The 24263-nt window shown below is 40.7% G+C and overlaps 2 protein-coding genes across 2 annotated transcripts in view; one reads left to right on the top strand and one right to left on the bottom strand.

Annotated features, from left to right (window-relative positions):
- Nucleotides 1–8911, top strand: part of CALHM5 (calcium homeostasis modulator family member 5) — a 40287-nt gene extending 31376 nt beyond the window's left edge. The window contains exons 3-4 of the mRNA XM_036248479.1: nucleotides 3861–4519; nucleotides 8471–8911. Coding sequence (XP_036104372.1) covers nucleotides 3861–4519; nucleotides 8471–8860 — 1049 coding nt within the window. The 3' untranslated portion in view covers nucleotides 8861–8911. The remainder of the gene's footprint in view (nucleotides 1–3860; nucleotides 4520–8470) is intronic.
- TRAPPC3L (trafficking protein particle complex 3 like) overlaps nucleotides 1–24263 on the bottom strand; it is a 32122-nt gene that overhangs the window by 1859 nt on the left and 6000 nt on the right. Inside the window, exons 3-4 of the mRNA XM_036248482.1 lie at nucleotides 23561–23660; nucleotides 1572–1757 (exon numbers count right to left, since the gene is read on the bottom strand). Of these exons, the coding sequence (XP_036104375.1) occupies nucleotides 1572–1757; nucleotides 23561–23660 (286 nt within the window). The remainder of the gene's footprint in view (nucleotides 1–1571; nucleotides 1758–23560; nucleotides 23661–24263) is intronic.

Raw genomic sequence — 24263 nt, forward strand, 5'->3', positions numbered from 1 at the left:
ATATTCCTAGAAGTGGGATCACTGGGTCAAATGGCAGTTCAACTTTTAACTTTTTGAGGTAACACCATAATGTTTTCCATAGTGGCTGCACCAGTGTTTCTTATTTCTAGCTTGGTTTTGATTCATCCCATTCACTCCCAGAACTCTTTCCTCCCCCTTTCTCGATTTCATGGCCATTGATTGGAGAGCAAGCTTTAAAAAGTGGTAGAGTGGAAGTGTCGAAGATTTGTGTGACTAATATATTTATTTCTATTGTTTTACTCTTTTGGATTACCTGTTATTATGTCCTTTCCCTAATTATCACAAATAATTGAAAATTATATGCATGCTTCATTATTGGGTAGGTCAACACATGCCTAGCCTTGGGCTACTATCTGGTCTCACTATTCTAAATAGCTTAGCTTCTTGGAGAATGAGACTGTTGGTTATTACCTCTGCCTAAACTGTCCTTGGCTCATCAGTCTTTGACAGATTGTCTCCACTCACTGTCAGGGCCTTGTCTGGTGTTTCTTGAAGTTACCATGATCAACTTCCTAACTGCTCTCTCTCCCCCTCCAGCATTGTCCCCTCCTGCACACTTCCCTGTGCCTGACAAAGGAATGAAATTCCTAAAACACAAATTTCAAAATATCTTCCCTATTTAGAAACCTATAATGGGTCTCTGCTGTTTTCAGTACAAAAATCTCATTCCCAACTTGTCATATGCCTTTTAAAAAATGCCTTTAAAAAAATCAGACCTCTGTAAAGAAATTAAATCTTTTTTTTTCATGACAATCCTTCTTTCAAGCTACATGTCATTCATAGTAAACTAACTTAAGTTCCTTGACTGAAACAGTCTTTTCGTGCATGTGGACATGCTGCTCCTTTCTCCTGGCTAGTTATTTTCTCCGCACCCCAAGCCTTCACTTCACCTAACTCTGATCTATCCTTCAAATGCCAGATCAGAGTTTTTCTAGAAAGTCATCCCGGATCTTCTATCCACCCCAACCTAGGTCCTCCCATAGCCTTAGTTACATTTCTTTACATACATGATTTCTCTGCAGGACAGAAGATTCTTGAGGGGCAGCAACTGTGTCCTGTTCATCTTTGTAAGGTCAGTGCCTAACTCTTGGCAGATGCTAATAATTGTCTTAGTTAAATAGATGAATAATTCAGGTGTGGAAGCCAGCCTCCAAAATAGTCTGCAATGATCCCTGCCTCCTGTTATTCAAGCCCTCAGGTAATCTCCTCCCACTTTGCACCAGTGTTGGCAGCACTTGTGATTAGAGCTACAGAGAGGCCTGTTTGGCAAGGAAGGTCATGAAGCTTTTAGCCAACTGCCAGCAAGGTACTGAGGCCATGTGAGTGGGCTTCAGAGCCCTCAGCTCTGACCAGCAGCGTGGCCTCATGTGTATGAAGCTGGGAAAGGCTCTGAGCCACAACCACCCTGCTAAACTGCTCCAAGATTTCTGATCCTTAGAAACCATGTAAAATACTAAACATTTGTTGTTTTAAGCTGCTACATTTTGGGGTCATTTGTTACCCAGCGCTAGATAGCACATGTACTCAGCAAAATGAAGTAGGAGCGTTACCATTTCCAGGGCACCTCGGATAATCCCACAGAGTAGATTGCAGTAGCACAGAGAGGACCGCCCAGCGGGGAGCTCTTCCACAAACTCCACCAGAGGATTCTTGTCTAGAATCAGGGAAAATGCAGTTCTGCTTGAATTGTTACAGGTCACACTTGGTGTAATCCCCAAGTACATCTTGAAAGCGACCTAACAAAGAGGGGAAAAAGTTATTCAAGTTTGGTCTAGAACAAATGTCTATAAATAGGGCACCCAAAAGCCCTTTTCCAGGCAGTGCTGGGTAATGGTGAAGCACACGGAGTCTGCAGTCAGGAAGTCCACGCTCACACTTAGCTCTGAAATGTCCTGCACGTGTGACTAGTGCAAGTCTTAGGTCCATTTATTTCTATGGAACATCTTGAGGGACTAGGTTTCTGTGGGAACAAAATTTTTCAAAAATAAGTATCTTTTAGGAAGGTGGGAAATTAAAATATGATTAATCATCCACATATTAGTATGATATTTGTCACACTGAGACTAGTAAAAGATAATCTTGTGATTTAGAAGGGACACAGCTGCCCTAACAGGAATGTGACAGAGCAACGGATGATACAGCAAGGTTAGACTCAAGGGTATGCTTTGGAAAGTGGAGGGAGTCATGTCATTAAGGATGACAAGTCTCTGACAAGGAGCAAGGAGTAGTGGCAAAAGGCACATAGATGAGTCATAAAGAAACTTCTCAAAAACATCTCCTGTTTTACAGGACTTAACAGTGTTTACAATACAGAAATGGAAGAAATCTTGAAGATTATTTCTGTTGCATTCCCATTTTCACAAATAAGTAACCAGGATTCAGAGAAATAAAATGACACGGCCAACGCCACACTACACCTTGATTCCTTGGCTCCTAGACCACAGCACTTTCGTTTCACAAAAAACACGGGCCTGGAATTTGAGGTTTATTAATGGGAATGTCAGCTTGATATGTTGTTGTCTTTCGAGTGCTTTAATTAATTTAATTTTATAATTAACACCAGTGTAGGAAAGAAATGGAAATAATTTCCTTAAATTGTTTCTAATTAGAAGTACTTCTAATTAAATGTTCTTCATTCATTCATTCATTCATCCAATAAGTACTCAGTGAGCACTGCCTCTCTAGTACAGTGACTGACACAGGTGGAAGTTCAATAACTATTTGAAAAAGAAATCATTGAATGAGCATCTATTCTGTTTGACACCATGTTTAGACCCAGAATATGTAGACCCAGTTAAAATGTAGTTCCTGTTTTATAAGAACTTATAGTGAAAAAGGGCTAAAATGTTAAACACATAACTGTGATGAGTCCTGCGAGTATAATGTTATATACAGGGTGAGGCAAAAGTAGGTTTACAGTTGTGAGTATGCACAACACAGAGTTTATTCTTGTGTTATTATTTATTAATTATTGCATTCTTTTCCATACGAACAACTGTAAACCTACTTTTGCCACATCCTGTATTAGGACACAATCTGGAAATACTCACAGAGGAAGGAACAGCTGCCCTGTTCATGAATACTGAGAGAGTTTGTCAGGTGAGCCAAGTAGGGGGTGGTGGTGATATTCTATGTAGAGGGAGCATATCGTGGGCATGAAATACCATGAAAAGACTCATGGGAAGTGGGCATTTATCAGCTTGTGGGCAGTGGGGAGGCCCAAAGCCATAAGTAAGCTAAGGCAGACTTTCTGTTTTAGAGGGATATCCTCTGTGTCAGCATGGAGGGCGGGTTTAGGACTGAGCATGAGGTCAAAGGCAGAGATACCAATGAAGAGATTACTATGATAGCCTAGGAAAGAAATGATGAGGATGCTTCTCATTTTGTCTTTTATTCAAAACTCAAAGGCTCCCTGAACTTTTCCAAATAAATTTCAAGTAGCCCCAGTCCTGAAATTTTCTTTAAGTCTCTGACAGGAGCCAGCTTAAAAGGATATAAAGTGTATCTTTGCTCTTAAGTTGCAGGAGAAAAAAAAAAAACAGCAGGAAACTCCAGGCTTGGAGATTGATTTGGCTTCTGACCAACTGGCTGTAACCCATTTCTGGTGATGTTGATTTCTCCGGATGGAAAATTCCTAGGCTGTTATTTAAGAGTGAGAATTTCTTTCAGATTCCCAGTGCATGGAAACATCATAAAAATGGAGGCTTTGCACTTTGGATTTAATTCTCAGTGTTCTGGCTCTAGTTTCATGGCCCAATACCCACCAGTAGGAGGCATTGTCTAAACATGGTTGGGAAATATTCATTCCTCGGGAATGACTTTGTTTTTTTATCTGGCAGAATTTAGTCTGAGAAGGAGGACTGTTGCTTCCAAAGAAGAAAGATCTCTACCCTTGGCCACAGCCACGGCTGCTCTGCCAACAAATAAAGGCAAAGCATTTCCCCTCTTTATCTTCAAAATGGATGCTTTCAATGGGATTTTAAAATTCATCGTGAACCAGAAAACTGTTATTGGCTACAGCTTCATGGCCCTGCTGACCCTGGGAAGTGAGCGTCTCTTTTCCCTCGTGGCATTTAAGTGCCCCTGCAGCTCTGAGAATGTGGTCTACGGGCTGGTGTTCCTTTTCGCCCCCGCCTGGGTTTTACTGATCCTGGGATTCTTTCTGAACAACAGGTCGTGGAGACTCTTCACAGGCTGCTGTGTGAATCCCAGGAAAATCTTCCCCAGAGGCCACAGCGGCCGCTTCTTCTATGTCCTGGGGCAGATCACTCTGAGTTCCTTGGTGGCTCCAGTGATGTGGTTGTCTGTGGCTTTGCTCAATGGGACTTTTTATGAATGTGCTATGAGTGGGACAAAAAGTTCAAGACTCCTGGGACTGATCTGCAAGGACAAGCCCAAAGAGTGCTGGGAAGAGCTTTACAAGGTATCGTGTGGCAAAACCAGCATGACAGCCACGGACAGTGAAGAACTGAAACTGTCCCTGCAAGCCCAGTCTCAGGTAAAAACAAAAAGGACAACCTTGCGTTTCCTCCCAGCTAGGAGTCTCTCAGTTCTCCTTCCAGCCAGGGCTGAATCCTGCTAGAACAGTCTGATACAAAGTTGAGATTGGAATGGGATGCAGTGTTAAGACAGCCTCAGAAAAAGCTTTTCAGAGGTTGGATGGCTCAGTAAAATTGCCAATTGAATTGTCTTTTCCATTTCCAAACAGAAAATATCCTCTGGGTTCTGTGTACGTAAATATTTAAGTACTTTAATACTATCTCTCTGGGTTGACTTTATAAATAATGCATGATGCTAACTCATAATTGAATGTTAAGTCCAGAGAGGTAATTAGAAATTACTGCCTTCTATCAACTATTTATTTTCAAACTGGTTTCTCAGAAAGAAAAAAAAAACTCATACACATAGCGTTCATCTATTAACATATAGCTGAACCAAATGCGCTAATACTTTGCAAAGTTGTACATAATATAACTAATATCAAGATTCTCTTGAATAATTCTGGAAATTTCTATTTCTATGTGTAAAAATTGTCAGGATTGAGAAGAGTTTCCTGCCCTGGCCGGTTTGGGTCAGCGGTTAGAGCGTCCACCTGCGGTCCAGAGAGACCCGGGTTCGGTTCCCGCTAAGGGCATGTACCTCGGTTGCAGTTTGTCCCCGGCCCTGGTTGGTCGTGCGGGTGGCAGCCACTCGATGTGTCCCTTTCGCATCGATGTTTCTCTCTCTCTCTCTCCCTCTCTCTCCCTCCCACTCTATCTGTACAAAAAATGGAAAAATGTCCTCGGGTGAAGATAAAAAAAATAAATAAATAAGAGAAGAGTTTCCTATATAAAGTAGGAATTGGCACTTTTGAAATAGTCTTCAGTAAAAAGTAATCATATTCTCCAGGGGGATGATGTCCTCCGCTCTTAGTGTGGTACAGCTGAAGAAGTCTTACATTACTTTAGAAGCTCAAGATGTGGGGCATTATTTTATTTAACAGAAGGGAATCATAGCTTTCCCTGACGCAGGGAAGTAGCTTGTCAGCCTTCCAAGTACATGAGCACAAATCCAGATGTGGAGCCTTGCCCTGGCCTCAGGAAAAGACCGAATTCCTACATGCGAGTGGAAGGAAGTGCATTCCCCAAACCAAAACAAGCAGCAAGAGTGGATAAACATCCACAATTGGTCAGCAATGCTACTTGTTATGGGATAAATGCACTGAAACTAGTATAATTGTACTTTTTCAACAAGGATTTACACATCAAGGCAAAGTCTGTTTTTAAAACCATATATTATTCCAAAGCTGGCTGGCAGGATTGTCATATACTTTTCCTAAACAGATAAGCCTAAACATACTCCAACGTTTTTGTCTGATGCACAAAGCACATCTTAGGTAAAACATGCCAGGCTCCCAATTATCTTCCTTCTCTTGTTGAAGGAAGGTGTTAATTACGAATGTTATGACATGATGAGTGATTGATGATTTATGTCCCCAGGCACCAGGCTCCATTCAGTTAGTGCCAGATCCAAACACTTACCAGTGTGTGAGCTTTTCTTCTCTAAACACAAACACAGGGAATCATGCACATGCTGTCATAGCTTACCCTGGGCACACTGACCTGTTTACTTTTCAGCAGAATGAGAAGGACCTGGGGCTGATTCCCAGGGGAGGATGCGTGAGGGATGTGGACAAGGTGAGCTGTATCAATAGCAGGTGCTCACAGTAGTTCAGATAAGCGGAGCAACAAACAGTCCAGGCTAATATTTGGGCATGTGGGTGGGGTGAAAAATGTCCCATTCGTGGGTGGAGCAGGGAAACCAGAAATCCAGGTGAGTGGTGCTCTTTTTCTTGTGGGAGGTAGAGTGTAGTAGTGGGAAGAACTTGGCCTTGGAGTTTGCTAACCTTGGATTTGAGTCCTGATTCTAACACCAGCTCTGTGACCTAGAACTAGTGATTTGACCTCTCTGAACCCCAGATTCCTCTAGTTGGGGGAATAACACCCACCTGGAAGGGTTGCTTGAAGGTATGGAGATAATGGACATAAGTGGGCATAAAGCTGCTGGCACACAGTAAGGGCTCTAGATTGATGAAAAAACTGCCAGGGTTTGAGGAGGAGACTGATGCAGAATGGGACAGTATTGAAGACAGGAGTGGGAACATCCACCATGTCTAATAAGATCCTGGGTGCTGTGAGCCGGGGAAGAAGAGGATGCAGTGCTCAGTACTCAGGTGAGAGCAAGGTGACACTAGGGTCATTTCTGGGCGTGGGGAGAGAAGGGAGGGTGAAGTTGACCAAACAGTTTAAAACTCAAGCAGAGTTGGCTCAGATACCGAGGTACGGTCGCTTACTGGCCCACAGGAGGCCTGGCTGAGGGAAAAAGGGAGGGTAGAGGATCAAGTCAGGGGACTATGAGGGCTTTCACACGATGGTAGCTGTGTCTCATCCATTAATCATAATGATAGAAAGATACCATGTGTTCAATAATGCTTTTACACCCACATATATATTTGAAAAATAGCAGCATGTGATCACAGCTCATACTTACTGAATGCGCATGTATGTCTACATCATCTCAGTTTAATCCCCAAAATTACCCTCTGAGGTGGGTCACCCACATTTTATAATTGAGGAAACTGAGGCACAGAGAGCAGCCACAGTAAGGGGAAAGTTGAGATTTAAACCCACTGGGGCCAACCCAGAGCTGGCACTCATGTGGAGTCTGAGACCTTCGTAGTGACTCCCTGGTCCCAGGCGGAGTGTGAGAAGCACAGGTTTAAAGCTCTGGAGCCCATTTGTAGTTCTGCTATGGTCTGAATAAGTTCTCTTGCAGATTTTTGTTTCTATTTTCAAACAGGCCCATCTGCTGAGAAATACCAGGGGTCATTTCACTGACATGTCAAGAGAAAGTTTGAAAGAGCTCTGTTAGTTGTCCAGTTATGAAATTAATTCCAATGTTCAAAATATAATTAGAACAACAAAAAGTTTAGAAGATAAGTTGAATTATTTAGGCCTCTGTTTTTTGGGGTTTTTTTTATCCTCACCTGAGGACATTTTTCCATTTTTGTTGTTGTTGTTGTTGTTCAGATAGAGTGGGAGGGAGAGAGAGGAAGAGAAAGAGAGAGAAACATCGACGTGAAAGGGACACATTGAGTGGTCACTACCCGCACGACCCAACCAGGGCCGGGGACAAACTGCGACCGAGATACGTGCCCTTAGCGGAAACCGAACCCGGGTCTCTCTGAACCGCAGGCCGATGCTCTAACCGCTGAGCCAAACTGGCCAGAACTAGGCCTCTGTTTTTAATATTCAGGGGGGAAAAATCCAGCTGAACCAGTTTGAACTCAGAGAGAAATTTGTTTTTTCTTATGATCAAAATTGAGAACCAATATAGTTCTGAAGGTTTTGGAGTGACTGTAATGTTTTTCTCAGCAGACTTTTAGTTCTTACAGTTTCCTTACTGTATTATGTTTATTTCACTTTATCACTGATGATGAGTAATAATATTTTTCTCAGAAAGGGTTGCTGCTCCCTGCAAACCATAGAATTTGGGAAAAATCAGTTACTAACTACATATATGAATTTATCAATGCCTGAAAACACACGACCAAGGAACTGGTCATTTGCTCAAATAACCACATTTAACCACGCACAGAATTTTCTTCCTCCGATAGCTAATACTGTTGGAGGGCTTGGGTTACCTGATTCTTGAATATTCTATATATTTGGCTTTTTTCTACTTGCCTGCCTTCTGGTTATTTCCTTGCATACCAGCAATGATGGGTAGGGTGGGAAATCATTAGGTAACTCTATTTTGACTGTTAAAAAAGTGTTAAAAAATTAAGATGAAAGATTTCAACTGAGATATGGCAATGACTGTGGTTTTAATTTAGCCATGCACTCCCCATTAATATCACCTAGCTCCCTGAGAGGTGGCTTTGCCTTTACAATGTTTCTTTCCTTCTAAGATTCTAGGATGGTGCCTGATTTGTTCAGCATCCTTTTTCTCTCTGCTCACCACTTGTTATGCTCGCTGCCGATCTAAAGTTAGCTACCTTCAGCTGAATTTTTGGAAGACATATGCACAAAAGGAGAAGGAGCATTTGGAAAATGCATTCCTGGACTACGCCAACAAGCTGAGTGAGAGAAACCTGAAAAGCTTTTTTGAAAACAAGAGGCCAGAGGTCTTCCCCATGCCTTCTTTTGCCGCCTGGGAGGCTGCTTCAGAGCTGCATTCTTTCCACCAGAGCCGGCAGCACTACAGCACCCTCCACAGGGTGGTGGAAGATGGTCCAGAACTTAGCCCTGAGCAAGATGAGACCACAATGGTCCTCGTGGGTACGGCCCACAATGTGTAGCTCAGCCGCCATTGCTGACTCATGGTGTCCAGCGGTTCAAGCCTTCGTACAGCTTCTTTCTGTATCAACAGCAACCTGTGAATATCTGTGTTTTCTCACATTTTATGTTTCTTTATAAGACAAAACACCAAGGGAAGCAGATTTACAGCTCCCAAGTGCAGTGTTAGGATGTACTCAAACTGATGCTGAGCTACTGACTGGTTAAGGATAGTGACAAAGGTGCTCTTGCTTTGGTTGATGGTTGGGATCAATGTCTTCAAGTTCTAAGATTTTATGAGTCGACAGCAGGACTCACATAACTCTTTTGCCTTCGGGGACTCCTTTCTACAGTTAATACACACACACACACACACACACACACACATATTCATGACTGTACTGATATAAAGACCCATATATGACTATTATATATTAAAACATTTTTTCAACCAAAAAGTTTATTTTCTTCAGATTTTAAAACGTTAAAAACACTTGTAGGCTCCCAAAGGTATAATAGGCCCTAGGCACAGTGCTCACTGTGCTGAATAAGTCACCTGTCCCTACCCTCTCCTTTCCCTTTGCCCTCCTATGCAACCAGAATAGAGTCAATACCTGATTCTTTGACGTTTACAACCTCTCGCATGTACAGAGCTGTGGATCTGTACATGCACCTCTTATGTGGAAGCTGCAAGAATAAAGATTGTTTCCCTTTGTGTGGTTGCTGCCTTGACTGCTATATGTTCAACCCAATCCCATCATTGTCCAAAGTTCCCACGGGAACCTAGGCTGCCTTGAGGAGCTGACACAAGAGTCTGGCTACAGGTCTAATCATTTCTAGCAGAGGCTTCTGGCTAAGCCTTAATGAAGCCCAAAATGTGTACTGAGCCATAGAGGCATTTTAAGAGAGGCCGAGGGGCAAGCTGAGCTGCAGAGGCGGAGCTTCAGCACAGAGAGGAACCCCGCGAGGAGGTCTACACTGCCGGTGGCTTTGTAGTTATTCCTTTTGGAGGAAGACTTTGATCAAGAGCATTAGGTTAGTTTAATCCATTTTGTGGGTTGGAACATACTTATTACACATATAAAATGTCATATTTGAATCTGAAAGGAAATCTGCTTTTAGGCAGCTTCAGATAATATTTGCAATGTTCACTTGTTTGTTAAAACTGAGTTACGCAGAAAGAATACTTGTCTAGCTGTAAGAGAGACCATATTCTAAATTTTGCTCTTCTGCTAAGGTGGAAAGGCAGACTTAATGTTTATGACAACCTATTATGTGCTGGATAGTTTGCATATGATTTATATTTAAAACTCACAAGTATACCGGGAAGGAAGTATTACTGTTTCTATTTTTATAAATAACACTACAGTTCAAAAAGGTTAAGGTTATGCCACAGGTAAGAGATAGAGACGAAACCTGTACCTGAATTTATCTGACTCAACTTCTACCACATAAAATGTTCCACGATGTTGGTATATTCTCAAATATTCATTTAACCATAAAAAAATGTATCCTCATTTTAAAAATCAAAGTGTTAAAATCAACCCTGTTATCCTGAATCTTACAGCCAGGAGCACATGAATGACCAGTCAGCTGGCTTGTTGCTGCACTGGGGGTCGATGCCTCTGCCTGGGCTCCAGGCTCTGCCATCCTGCACAGCTTTTCCACCTTAGGTTTATTTGGGACAGTTAGGCTCAAACTATGCCTCTAGTTCACTATATCAATAAGGTTAACTTCCTGTTTTATTTCCTCAGGTGAAAATGGCAATTCATAAAGAAGGAATTTTCAGCAATAGAAAGTTCATAAAATATTTAGACTAGTCCCCAAACTTTAATTCTTATATTTTTTAGTGCCCATATTTCTGTGTGTTCTTATGACTAGCTATCTTTTTCTAGTTTCAGATGTCCTGATCCTACAACCACATGAATACCAGAGAAAAAATATTTATAAATTTTAAATTATAGTAAAAACTGAGATTAAAATGGGGAAGTAAATTAATTCATTCATCTAATCACATTTTCTGGATCATTTCAAGGAATAGGATGAAGGAAGGAAAATCTAAACTCAGGTGATATTGAGTAATTTTGCTTAAGAACAACACTTTAAAATATATGCGTCCCTTGGAAGAGTATCTAACCTATAAAACGGTTACTAATTGCATTGTGACAACATTTTATCCCTAGATTTAACATAAAGAAATTTACTTCTGCAATAATAATGGTTGCTGATGGAATCAACATAACAAAATGATTTCTCCCAGGGGTTTTGCTGGTATTTATGTCACGGGAGGAAACATGAGGGATAGTAATCAGTGTCTTAGAAAGGCATGCTTCCTTAAACAAATGGCTAACTATGAGTGGTGGATCTCACTGACCCGGTATATGAAGTCAAGCAGTTAAAGAAATATGCAGTTACAAACTAGTGTTTAATCAATATCCATCTTCTTTATAGTGAATGTCCTGGAAGACACAACTTCTCTCCCTACCTCCTGCCCCAGTGATAAGCGAGTCATCTCAACCACTGGTGGGGTGGGCTTTGTTTCAATGAAGACTATCCTTTATTATATCTCTCTAGTGTTTTCCACTTTTTAAATGGCATTTTATCTTCTTTGAAACACTTGAAAGAAATAAAATGAGAGCAACTCGAAGAATCTGGACTGAGGGTCTGAAGGAGTGGCAGTCTTCACATGCTGCTGCAGTCACTCTAGAATGCTAGGAAACACAGTGCGAAAGCCCTTGATCGAAAACAGTCGATGCCCATTAAGATCACTTGGGGAGAATTTAAAGAGTTCATATGCTGGGTATTATTCCCAGAGACCATGATTTAATTGGTTAAAAGTAGGATCTGGGCATCAGGATTTCATGGGGAAAACTTTCGGAGTATTGTATGGAGCAGAAAGATTGATAACCGTCACCCTAGAGAATGACTGAGAGGTCAGGCCAAGTCTGGCAAGAATCTTACTTCTGACACAGACTAAGAATGACGCCAAGCAGGGATGACCCAGAAATTGGCTGGCCTTTTCCCAAGGTGTCTCTGAACTCTTAGGCCAAAATATATCTTGATTTTTCCTTTGGGATTTTGTTTTTCAGAGTATTTCCTCAATAATTTTCATCTCCTAGTAAAGAATTTAATGATAAAAAGTTACATTAATGAAATACTCCCAAAGCTATTGCTATTTTTAATCTGTGAATGAAAAGTGGGCTTTATAATAAAACTGACAAGTTCAGAGTGGGGCAAATCACAGGCCTGACCCGCTCAGTGACCAAAAATAATCACATAGGATGGTCTGATCACAAATGCCTACCTGGGCAGGTCATAACATGTAGTCACATCCCAGACCTATAGCTTCCTTAGCAAAGGTCAATCTTGATCTTAAGTGAGCTCTGTCCATTGTTTTTATACATCTAGGGTGATATACTCTCGAAACTTCAGAGCAATGTTCTTTTCCACCCCTTGAAGGCACAACTGCAGGCACCAGAGCAGAGACCACAGAACTTCTCGTTATTATCTTGTGTCCTGCACACCATCTCTATGTGTTATAGATGTTCATTATTAACCATCTTGTACCCACAAATGTAAAAGAAGTATGTGCTTCTCCATTTTACTTTTTATCCAATCTAAGAAGTTTCCCTGCTTTGCTTTCCTCCAGCCTCCTTAATCGACCACCAATGAATTTCATGTAACCCTCCTTACGTCTCCTTTGACTCTAATGTATAAAATAAGCTGCAAAGCTGCCATTCTCAGGAGCATTTTCTCAGTCCATTGTGATTTTGCTTCCAGGCATATCCTCAAAATTTGGCTCAGATAAACTCTTATAAGACTTTGTTATAGGGTAGATATTCTTTTGTCAAATCCACACACTTAGATTTGTTTTCTAAGTCAGTCTCTCATAGTTCCATCCAAATAAATTAAGCAGTAGAAACAAAATCAAGAACCTGCAGGGAAGAGTTAGGATAGACTATATTTTTTAACCTTCTTTATCCACTTTTTTAAAAAATTGAATTTATTTGGATAACATCGGTTAATAACATTATATAAATTTTAGACTAGATTTTCATGCTGAGATATCTGGAAGACTGAAAACTTTCTCCTGGAATGTAATAATGCCAAGAAGACGAGATGCCTAAAGTCAGATTTTTGATAAGTCCTGACCATAGCAGAAGTGGAAGATTAACTTCCTTGAGTAAGGAAGATGATTGGTAGAATTTACTGAAACTTGATCCTTCAGAGATACTTCTCTGTGACTAGAGTAAAAGTAATGTTACACAATTGTAGTCATAAGAAAAGTTCAAGGGTCATTTTCCTGTAGGTTCCTTGCCTTCACAGTGGAACTCTGCCATAGTAATTGATATTATCTGCTGTGTTAGACCCAGACAGTCTGCAAGATCCACAGACCCTGAGGCTATGCGTACGTGCTTTACCACAAAAGAAAACTCCCTACGTTTTTCTTTGTTCACCCCTCCCAGAGGTACAAGGGGGAATAGTTCAAGTGTGTGGGTGTTTATATAAGGCAGTTCTTGCCTACTCAGAGGGGATAACTAAGCCTACATGAAGATGTTTGTTTGAACAAATTTCTTATTTTTAATAAGCTACCTGGCATATGTTTGGCCCAAATGGTGAGAATTCTCAAAATATTTTATAAATTACTTTTGCTGCTAATATTTATTTCTTTAAAAATATTGAGAATTTTATAACTGTAAAGGATTTTTATTTCCTTTAAGTTTTTCCACTTTCTTATTCCAAGCTCAAAAAATGCTACTCCGAAGGAAGCTGGGCTGACATTCAGCTAACTGTGATGCCAGTTTCTCTGGAATGCTGTGTGGTGTTGTGCTGTGACTTCCATGGAATTCGCTCCCTGCTTATCAAGGGCTCCCACTTATTTTTATATCATATGTTGGAAAATGTAGAAAATGTCAAATGGGCCCCTACTACGAAATTGTGAGTTAACCTTTAAAAAATAGTAATTAATAGCAAAGAGAAATATTCTATTTTAGGCTTAATCTGATTAGTTTCCCTTGTTCAGAGGAGGGATTACAGAAAGCAGTCATCCCAGGAAGGTGTTGAGAAGGCAGCACGGATGGTGCTTGAGCCCTGGCATCCACCCCGGCTTTCTCTGTGTTGAGAGCTGCTCCTTGTGACTTGGCCTCCAGTTGCTACTGCTTGTGAACCTGCCTTGACAGGTCTGCCGAGACCCTTGGGATTTAATGGCTCAGCCTTTCACTTGGCTTCTTCCCACCCCTTCAGCGCCCTGCAGGAATCACGTGGTTAGAAATGCCTGACTCCCAAATCTAACTTTGGCTCTGAGGACTTGACCATTTTAGTACCTCAGTTTCCCACTTCCATCTTTTGGGTGGGAGTGGGAGGAACATATAATAATTCTCAAGTATCTCTTTACAAATTATTCTCCTACAAAACAATGATAAGATACTAAATATTTTAGGATTGGGAGATCTCTGTAACTAACAGTCTCAATCACTGGCTGTCTGATGTAGGTGTATTGTCCCTCTGAACCCTCTCCCCACCTCCCACCCTGCACCGTAGGGACTTCCTGGCAGATATCTTGGCTATAGCACTGGGTTGCCCAAGGTGGAGTAGATTTGAGCTGAGTGGAAGTTGCCCTGCATTAGATTCTGTGTGGGGAACGAGCCTCCTCTCCATGTTGCAGAAGGTGAAGGTGGAGCCAGGGCACGTGACCATCTGCAGATGCTGACAGCTAGGCATGGCAGTGACGTGCTCCCGGCCTGATGAGGGAAAGCAGCATGAAAGAGTCACGTGCTGAGAGGGTCATCAACAAAAACCAGTTCTCCACATTAGTGGAGATTTAAACACAGAATAGGAATTGCCTAGTAATGAAAAGGTTCTACGTCTCCCTCTATGTTGTGACATTCAGGCTGCATTTCTTAGTCTGTCCCTTAGAGTAAGTTGTGTTTAAGAGGGAGAGGTGCGTGTGTGTGCCTGTGTGTGCGTGGGATGGTGGGTAGGGGAGCAGGTGAAAGGCCACTTTAAAATTGAGATTTAAATTGTCATGTGGTAAGAGGAATGAATTCAATGTATTATCATTATAATCGGCTAGTTATTAATAATAATAATGGGAAGGAAACAACGGGAGACCAGACACTATAGCTTGATCACCTGGGAACCATCGGTTCATTCCCTGCAGATCACTGGGGGAAGGAATCAACCAAAGGGGGAAATGGACACATGCACAGTGTAGTTGGGTTGACCCAGGGAAGATGGTTGCCTGTCATTCTAACCTGGGAGAAGGATAATTGGCTAAGGGTGTGGAGTCACTGCAAGTGCAAGAAATCTTGGAAGGTTAAATCCCCAAAGAAACCTTCTCTCTCTTGCACTTCTGTTTCTCACTGGCTCCATGACCCACACTCACTCGTGGCCATGTGGATCCCCCCTGCAATGGACTGCAGCTGGGAACACAAGCTAAGCTAGCCAGATGCTGGACTGGATTGTGCTTTGCTATGGAGTGAAGACTCTGGGCAGTGGCTTTAATCCTAGCTCTACTGAAGACAGGATTGGACTTTTTTCATGGTGAGACAAACGGAATGGGACCTTGGAAGGGACCGTTACATTATCAATAAAGCTTTCCACAATATCTCATCCTCGCATGGGGGCCTCAGGAAATTATTTTCCCTGTGGCATCCCAAGGACTCCACTTCCACCTATAACAGGCGAGGACACAGAAGGTACCCCACTAATAACAAAAGGACGGAAAAAATAAGTCTCCCATTTTGTGCATAGAATTATGTTGTCAACAGAATTCCAGTGCTGTGCATTGTGCTGGATGCATTGCCTTTAGGCTATACTCAGAATTGTGAAATAAGTGAGTTTTAAGGAAAGTATTTCTTTTTAAAGTGTGCATTGTTTGGTCCGGCCCATGTGGCTCAGTGGTTGAGCATCGACCCATGCACCAAGAGGTTGCCGTTTCGATTCCCAGTCAGGATACACACCCAGGTTGTGGGCCTGATCCCCCGTGGGGGCATACCAATCGATATTCTCTCTCATCGATGTTTCTATCTCTCTCTCCCTCTCCTTTCTTCTTTCTCTAAAATCAATAAAGAAAAAAAAAATTTAAGTGTGCATTGTTTGGAAAAGAAAAAAAGCCTAATATAATCAGAAAAAAAGAAAGAAGGGAAAATAAACTATAGAATCATAAGGAACAAAACTGTTTTGTTTTTAAGAGAAAGAAAAAGACCTAAGATATGCTAATGTCTCTAACTTGAACATTCTGGTTCAAGTTCATTTCACCCGGGTAGGTTTCCTATTCACACACAAAAATTCAGTTCATCTCTGGTAACATTTTTTGCAAAAACACAGAATGCTAAGAGAAAGGATTGAAAAAGATTTAGAAAAAAGAGAAACAAAGGCAAAAGCCCTATAGGATTTGAGGAGCAGATCAAATTTTTCTGATACTATCCATTGTAGTACAATATCATTTTTTTCTAGGAGAATTTGGTTATCTCCCTCCTACCAAAGCATCTCTTTGAGTTTACCATTCTGAGAAATGCCTGTCCCACTCGTACTAATGGTCTAAATATTTATTTTCTACCAGCACTTTAGTTTCCCCTTTGAATGCTTCCTAGGGGAAACATTTTTTGAAAGATTTGCTTACTTAATTATTGTCTGCAAAATGCATAACAAAGACAATTCTTTCTACTTCAATACCTTACAGTTAGCATGTGAAATGGAGCCTGCTACACCAGCCTATACAGGAATTCTAGCCTCTGGGACAAAGGAAAACAAACACTAGCATCAGTAATATGAATAACTTGAGCAGAGAGCTCCTAAGTAAAGTAAAACTCATACATTGTTACTACTTTTCTGGACAGAAAGAACAAGGTCTGTAACAATTACTTTGCCCTGTTCTAGAAAATCTCAGAATGTTTGTCATACCCAAACCCCTCTCCTGAGGGGTTTCCTATGATGGTCATGTTCTATGTCTCAGTACCCTGCTGTTTTGGCCACAGATAATAGACTAGAATGGACATTGAGAGCCTGGTCCATAGTTTGGTTACAGGCCTGGAAATGGCCTATCATGAAAACTCTGCCCAACAAAGGGTTACTGATTGACTGGACAGGTTAGACTGAGACTCTCTTTTGGGGACTTTGACTATGAGACACAGCGAGAGTCACCATTTGGGTGATTGAACATTTGAGGACAGAAGAGAAAAGAAAATAAACAGAAGTCACAAGTCAGCAGACACTGTGAGGCTGTCGAAACACTGAGGTGGAGAGAAGAAAAAGAATAGAAAGGGGAAGGGATTCAATGTACAAATTGCCAGTGATAAACAGTCACGGGGATGTAAAGTGCAGCATAGAGAATATAGTCAATAACATTGTAATAACTACATATGGTATTATGGTGTCAGATGGTACTAGACTTATCGGGGTGACCACTTCGTAAGGTATATCACTATGTTCTAAAACGAAAACTAATATCATATTGTATGTCAACTGTAATTGAAAAAGTAAGAATTTATTTTAAAAAAATATATTAGTAAGTAGACGCAAGAGCAAAATAGGCAGAGAATAGCCAAGTCAGCAAAATGGTGGAGGAGTGAAGGAGGTAGGGATCTACAAATGCCTGCTCTCGAGGTGACAGGTAGACAGAAGGACCTCCCAGTTTCTGTTCTTCTAGGAAGCCTAGCTATGTGTCCCCAGATATCCTCACAATAAACCCCTATGACCTGACATACCCAAAGGCCAGCAACCTAAAGGACTCTAGCTAGCAAAATTTGGCTCTGTAATACATAGAAATGATTATTTTTTTTATCTCTAATTAGCTTCTTTTAATAAAACTGTTGCTATAAATGTGTTTCAAAACCATAAAAAATATTTTTGTATAATTAAGATTTTTTTTTTAGATCTTAGATCAGAGAGAGGCATACTTGTGTTTTCTTCTTTTTTTAATATGTTTTCATCGAGTTTTTAGAGAGAGGGGAAGGGAAAGAGATAGAAACATTGATGAGAGAGAGAAACATTGATCAGCTGCCTCCTACACGCCCCCTGCTGGGGATCGAGCCCACAAGGCAACCCGGGCATATGCCCTGACTGGGAATCAAACCAGGATCTCTCAGTTCATGGGAGATGCTCAATCCCCTGAGCCACACCAGCTGGGCTAATTGTAATTTCTATTTAACCTTACAATAAACTGGAAGAGATACATGCAATTAGGTTAAGGGAAATGTAATATCTAATAATTTTATTACCTATTTAATGTTTGCATTTTGTAATCACAGTTGACTTCAGTGTAGCAAGAATGAATCTCCCACCTTTCATGAAACTTTCTACAATCATAAATAGTGGAAAAAGCAGTGTTTCAATAAAATTTTAAAGATGAGTTTACTGTCTATTATTTAATAAGAATTAGATATTTTCCTGTCCAGAATTCTATTACAGTTCAAAGCTTGTTTTTATGGATTTGTTATTGTGAACAACCAGTCACGTTTTAATTTTCTATGTAGTAAATATTGCTTGAGTTAGGGGCTTGCAGGTGTTGGGAGTTAAAGTGGGAAGGGAAGTAGGAGACTAATTTGTAGCTGAATATAGACTGCTGCCCTCTTCTGGAAAGAATAGGAAGAGCAACAGTGTGTAGATGTGTGATAAGATCTTCAGACATTTGCTAAATTCACTTCAATAATATGTAACATATGTCTACAATGTTCTGGTTTGCCATTGTGGGCCAAACCCTAAGCATGCCTGGAATTATTCTTTCCTTTGAAAAGCTTACAGATGGGTTGGGGCAATGACATTTCCAGAAATGAAAGATCACTTTAATGGGTAATACAGTAAAGTATCAAATGAAACAAAGTTTGTGTGTATTACCATGACTCAATAAAACTCTATATTATTCCATTCTTTGTAAAAACATTTTTTTCTCTAGTTAGATGGGGAATAGAAATATATACAAAAGAAGCTGGTCACCAGCAAATTTTTGGAAGATTAACAGGCACAAAACACAATAAGATTGTACTTTACAGACTGATTAAGACATTAAACCAAAATGCAGACTTATGTTGCTCTATTTCCATAATAAAGATGTTCTAAGGAAGGTTAATCATGAGCTCCCTTACCTTTCCCAGGTTGCTCTGTCATGTTCACTTATGCATCTTGACACTGCAATTCCTGTCTCCTGTGATGAAAACTACGTTTCACATTAAGACCTATGAACATTTCAGAAAGAGGACCTCGTCGATTTGAAGCCTGAAAGACCATTACACAGGCTATAAGACTAAGCTCCAACTCTCAATACTAGGTGGTAGCTTCAGTGCCAATCTGCCATTTACTTTGCATCTCACTTTGAGCACAAGGTATTAGCCAGCTAACTGTACTCTGAGATTCTTGGCCACAGAGTCATTAAATATTCTAATTGTAATAAAATAGAGAGAGAGTAGAGTTTATAGTCATGAGAGACAGAGAACGTAGATTTGATAATAGAGACATTAATGGAAAAAGAGGCAGTGGCTACATTTAATACATTTCAGCGTTTACCAGAAAGCCAATTTCAGAAGAAAAGTTTGCACATTGAAAATTGTGTTCTTTCGCATCTAAAAGTTGTAGGCAGCTGACACCACTCTGGTAAGAAAAAAAAATCAGCTTCCTTTTTGCCATGTCTTCCTTCTAGCGGCCTGCAAGAGTTGCCTGAGAGGTGAGATTTGTGTCTGTGTGGACGAGCAGTTTGGATAGGGTCAAACATGAGGCCACCAAAATAAACAACAGAAATGTAAACGAAAATCACAGTGGCTCAGGCCTCTGAGTATTGCCTCTCAACTCCGAACATTGCCTTGCTTCTAATGTTAGAGTTCGATCTTGCAAATATTTCCCCTTTGCCAGTAGAAGATTCTGTAGGGATAGAGCAAAAGGAAAGGACTTCCTTTCCGGGCTCTAGTGTGCCTTTTCTGGATCACTCCTGCTGGAAATGACTGGCGTAAAGCACCGTGTGGCACTCACTGCCCAGCTTGCTAGCTCCCGCCCGTGGACTTCTCACTGCCTGCCTCACACTCCAGGGGGCTTCCTGCTTACCAGTTCTGACACAGAATTCCCTGCCCACCAGTCTCCGTGGGAACCCAGAGGCCTTTTCCAGCTTCCATGGGCTACAATCGTACCTTCTCCAAAGTCATTTGAACCCCATCTTTGGATGTGGAAGCCTCTTTAAAATGTGTTCCTTCTTTGAGTATTCTCTCCCAGTGCTAGGGTCTTCTTCAGCATTTTTTTTCTTTCTCAGTAGCTCATCATCAGTAAATAGTTAATAATTTTTTATATTAAACCTTGCTTATTGAACTGATTGTGTGGTTTCTGTCTACTCACTGGGTCCTCACTGACTCTCCTTCCAAGGCAGGCACACCCCCCTGAAAAGGTCTAATCAAGGCAGGTTGGAATGTCCCTATTAAGATATTAAATCTCTGCTTCTGAGTACAAACCTGTACAAAGACTGCGATTCCATGGCCATGGAGCCGCCAACACTCTCGAGTAACTCAGGGGGTCTTAGACTTCAAAGTATTTGAATAACTTGTATAGATTCAGCCACGGCAGTTTTGTGTATTCAGATCAGAATTAGTACAACAGAAATATGACCAGTACGATTCACTGGAATCCTTCTGTGTAGACTCAACTCTAATCTTTTTATTTTTTTATTTTTTTATTTTTTTTTCCTTTATTGATTTTTAGAGAGAGAGGAAGTGAAAGGGAGAGAGAGATAGAAACATCGATGAGAGAGAACATCGACTGGCCGCCTCCCACATACCTCGCACTGGGGGTCAGGCCCACAATCTGGGCATGTGTCCTTGCTGGGAATCGAACTGGCGACCTCTTGATGCATGGGTGGATGCTCAACCACTGAGCCACACCAGCTGGACTCAACTCTAATCTTAAATGGAGCACTTTATAAATAAAAATGATTCCCCCAGGAAACAGAAGACCTGTTCCTACATGTAGTTTTCACTAGCTCTCAGATGATTCATTTCACCCATCGGGACATGGGTTTCTTCTTCTTTCTCTACTTCCCTCTCTTTCCTTCTCTGGAACAAGAACAGAGATCACGAGTTCTGCAGAAGCCACGGTATGTAGGTGAGAAGTAATCAACAAGGATGATGGGAGTGTGCGGTCTAAGTGTGTGGCCTGGGAGGGTGGCCAAACAAAAGTTACAACCACTGGGTTCTATTCCTGACCCTGCTAGGCTCCAGAGGCAACATGTGACCTCAGCAAACCTCCTCTGATCTTGCCCACTTCTCTATAAAACTGACTAACATTTGACACCTGCCTCCTCTGAAGAGAGTCTACAGGATGGATGAGATAATGCTGCCAAGACCAGAGCTTTTAATGAAAGCTGCTAATTATAAGCAAAGCTTCTTGGTGAGTACATAGCTAAAACCTGACCCTTCATCTGTGTTAAAATGCTCCTGAATTGGGTGACATCATTCCCACATGTAAAAGAACATTTTGCTAGAGAAATGAAAAGTATTAAGAGGGAGGAAACCAGGCCTTTGAAGGAAAGTGCAGACCAGGAGACAACCCCTCTGCACAAAAGAAGGGTGGAGGTGGCAAAATATTCTCTTCATTGATAAGAAGAAATCTTGCATAAGAGTGGAAGTTTGAACCCATTTTGCGTTGATTTTTGTGTGTACTATAAGATACACGTCCAAGTCCATTCTTTGTATGTGGGTATCCAGTTTTTCCAGAGCTATTTGTCAAAGGGATTATCCATCCTTTCCCGATTGCCATATTCAATGGTGAAAAACTGAAAGCTTCACTTCTTCTCAACATAGTACCAGAAGTCCTCGACAGAGCAATTAGGTAAGAAAAAGAAATAAAAGGCATCCATACTACAAAGAAAAATATAAAAGTGTATCTTTTTGCAGATGCTATGATCTTATATGTAGAAAATCCTAAAGACTCCACCAAAAAACTGTTAAAATGAGGAAATGATTTCAGAAAAGTTGCAGGATACAATATCAACAAAGATCCATTGTGTTTCTACATACTAACAACAAACTATCTAAAAAAAGATATTAAGAAAACAATCTAATTTACAATAATGGCACAAAAAGGGATAAAATACCTAGGAATAAACTTAACTAAGGAAGTGAAAGACTTATATACTGAAAACTATAAAACATTGCTGAAAGACAGTATTCTGTGTTCATGGATTGGGTAACTTAACATTGTTGAAATATCCATACTACCCAAAGCGATCTATAGAGTCAATACCATTCCCATCAAAATCCCAATGGCATTTTTTACAGAAATAGGACACAAGCATCTATATTTCTGCATTTTGAATATTTACTTTTTGTTAAAATAGCTAATATTCTTGTAGTATTGCCCATAGAATTGATTTAGTGAAAATTATTTCATTTTTTAAACTACTGTTTCAGGATCTTAGTTATAGCCTGCAATATGAAAAGAGAAAAAAATTTAACTTGTTTAGTTGTGTGGTAAATTCACTATACTAGGACTAGAAAACCTAGATTTTAATTTCAACCACATGATTCACTAGCCATGAAATCATGAAAATAAGAATAATAATAAGTGGAAAAATCTTTCATTTGGTTATTTCTTAATGCACAGTTTTTAAACATATACTAGTATTTAATTTTTACCATATTCTTTCTGGGGCTCAGTTTTCTTATCTGGAAAATGGGGGTAATAATTTCTACTCTGCCTACTTCACAGGAAGTAGATGATGAAAAGATGAAAGACAACAATATGTAAACCTGCATTTAGAATCACAAGCCATTATGTAGAACTCTTATTGCCACTAATGTGAAGAGTCAGGATGGCATTATCAAGGGTCACAAGAGAAAAGAAGAGACTGACTAAATTGGTCAGTTGTGAGAACCTGGAGGCAGCATTCCTGGACCTCATAAATATCTCATATCCATGCATATTTTCTAGGTCTCTCACAAATGAACGACATTGGCTAATAACCATTGGCCTGTAGATTAAAGGAATTGTGGCTAAGGATGCATTTCCTAATCTCTCTCTTTTTTTAAATTATTGACAGTATTACAGATGTCCCCTAATTTTCCCCCCTTAACCTCCCCATCCCCTCCCATATCCCACGCCCCTGCCCCATCCCAGCCCTTCACCATACTATTGTCTATGTCCATTGGTTATGCATATATGTATATAAATTATTTGGTTAATCTCTTCCTGTCTCTCTGCTTCCTGTCCCAATCTCATTTTGTATTGAAAATTCAAACTAGTCCCGGATGATTCTAACTTGTCTTTCACATATCAGGGCTGCGAAAGTTCTTAGAGCACACACATTTATGGGAAGCTTTCTTTTTCTCTTGGGAAAACATTGCTCCTGGAATGCAATGGCTACAACAATGTTGTCTGAGACAGCCAGCGTCTACCTCCTTCCATGTGCTGAAGAATGATTCCATCAAGAAATAGGTTTGGGGCATGTGTGCTATACAAGTGCCTTACACTTCTTTTCTGTTCACCTTCTCAAAACATTTTCCCCAGTGTGGGACACATACCATTTGGTCAGAAAAATTGATAGATGTTTAAATGCCTGGAAGCATTTATCTCTGTTCGCAATAGCTATATCTCTGTGCTGAAATAAAATGCTTTTTGATCAGAATCCTCTCACTTAGCACCTAATCACGAATACAGATAGAACCTGTTCAGTCAGAGCAGAAAACCACCAAACTCAGGATGAATTGAAGATTTTCAAAACATATTGACAGAGCTAAAAGTGCCCTTACCTGGGCAATTATGTCTGTAATTTCCAAATAACTGTGGCATCGCCTCACACAAGACCGAGCCAGAAAGTCTTCCACCAGCCGTGTTCCAATGCCATATCCCCTGTGGGTGAAGGAAAGAATGTGGTCTGGAAATAATATTTGAAGACTTTGTGAAGTTTATCAGTGTTTGAGAATGGATTCATCTGGTTAGCACTTGGCGACTGGATAACAAACTAAACCAAACCTGATAAGTCAAATGGCTATTTGGCAGTGGGCTCTGTATTTGTTTCACAGTCCATAGAAACAGAGAGCAAGGCCTTGGGCAGGTAGCTAAGTTGGTTAGAGCATCATCCTGATATGCCAAGGTTTTGGGTTCGATCCCTGGTCAGGCCACATATGAGAATTAACCAATGAATAAATAAGTAGAACGTCTCTGTCTCTGTCTCTCTTTCTCTCTCTCTCCCTCCCCCTTCCCCTCTCTCTAAAAATAGAAAGAAAGAAAAAGAAACATGGGGCAATACATCTAGGGAATATTAACTAATCTACAAGCAAAGGTATTTGAGGAGTCAAGGCTGGCCCAAACTTGACAGTGTACACAGAATGTAAAGAAGGTTGGTTGGTGTTTGTGGCCTAATGTTTCTCATTAACAACTAACTTTCTCGTCATTAGCTGTTGATAGAAACAGAATGAGGGTGTAGCTAACTTGTCTGCTACAGGTGTGGTA

This window comes from Molossus molossus, unplaced genomic scaffold, assembly GCF_014108415.1.
Source record: "Molossus molossus isolate mMolMol1 unplaced genomic scaffold, mMolMol1.p scaffold_m16_p_8, whole genome shotgun sequence".
NCBI classification, from domain to species: Eukaryota; Metazoa; Chordata; class Mammalia; order Chiroptera; family Molossidae; genus Molossus; species Molossus molossus.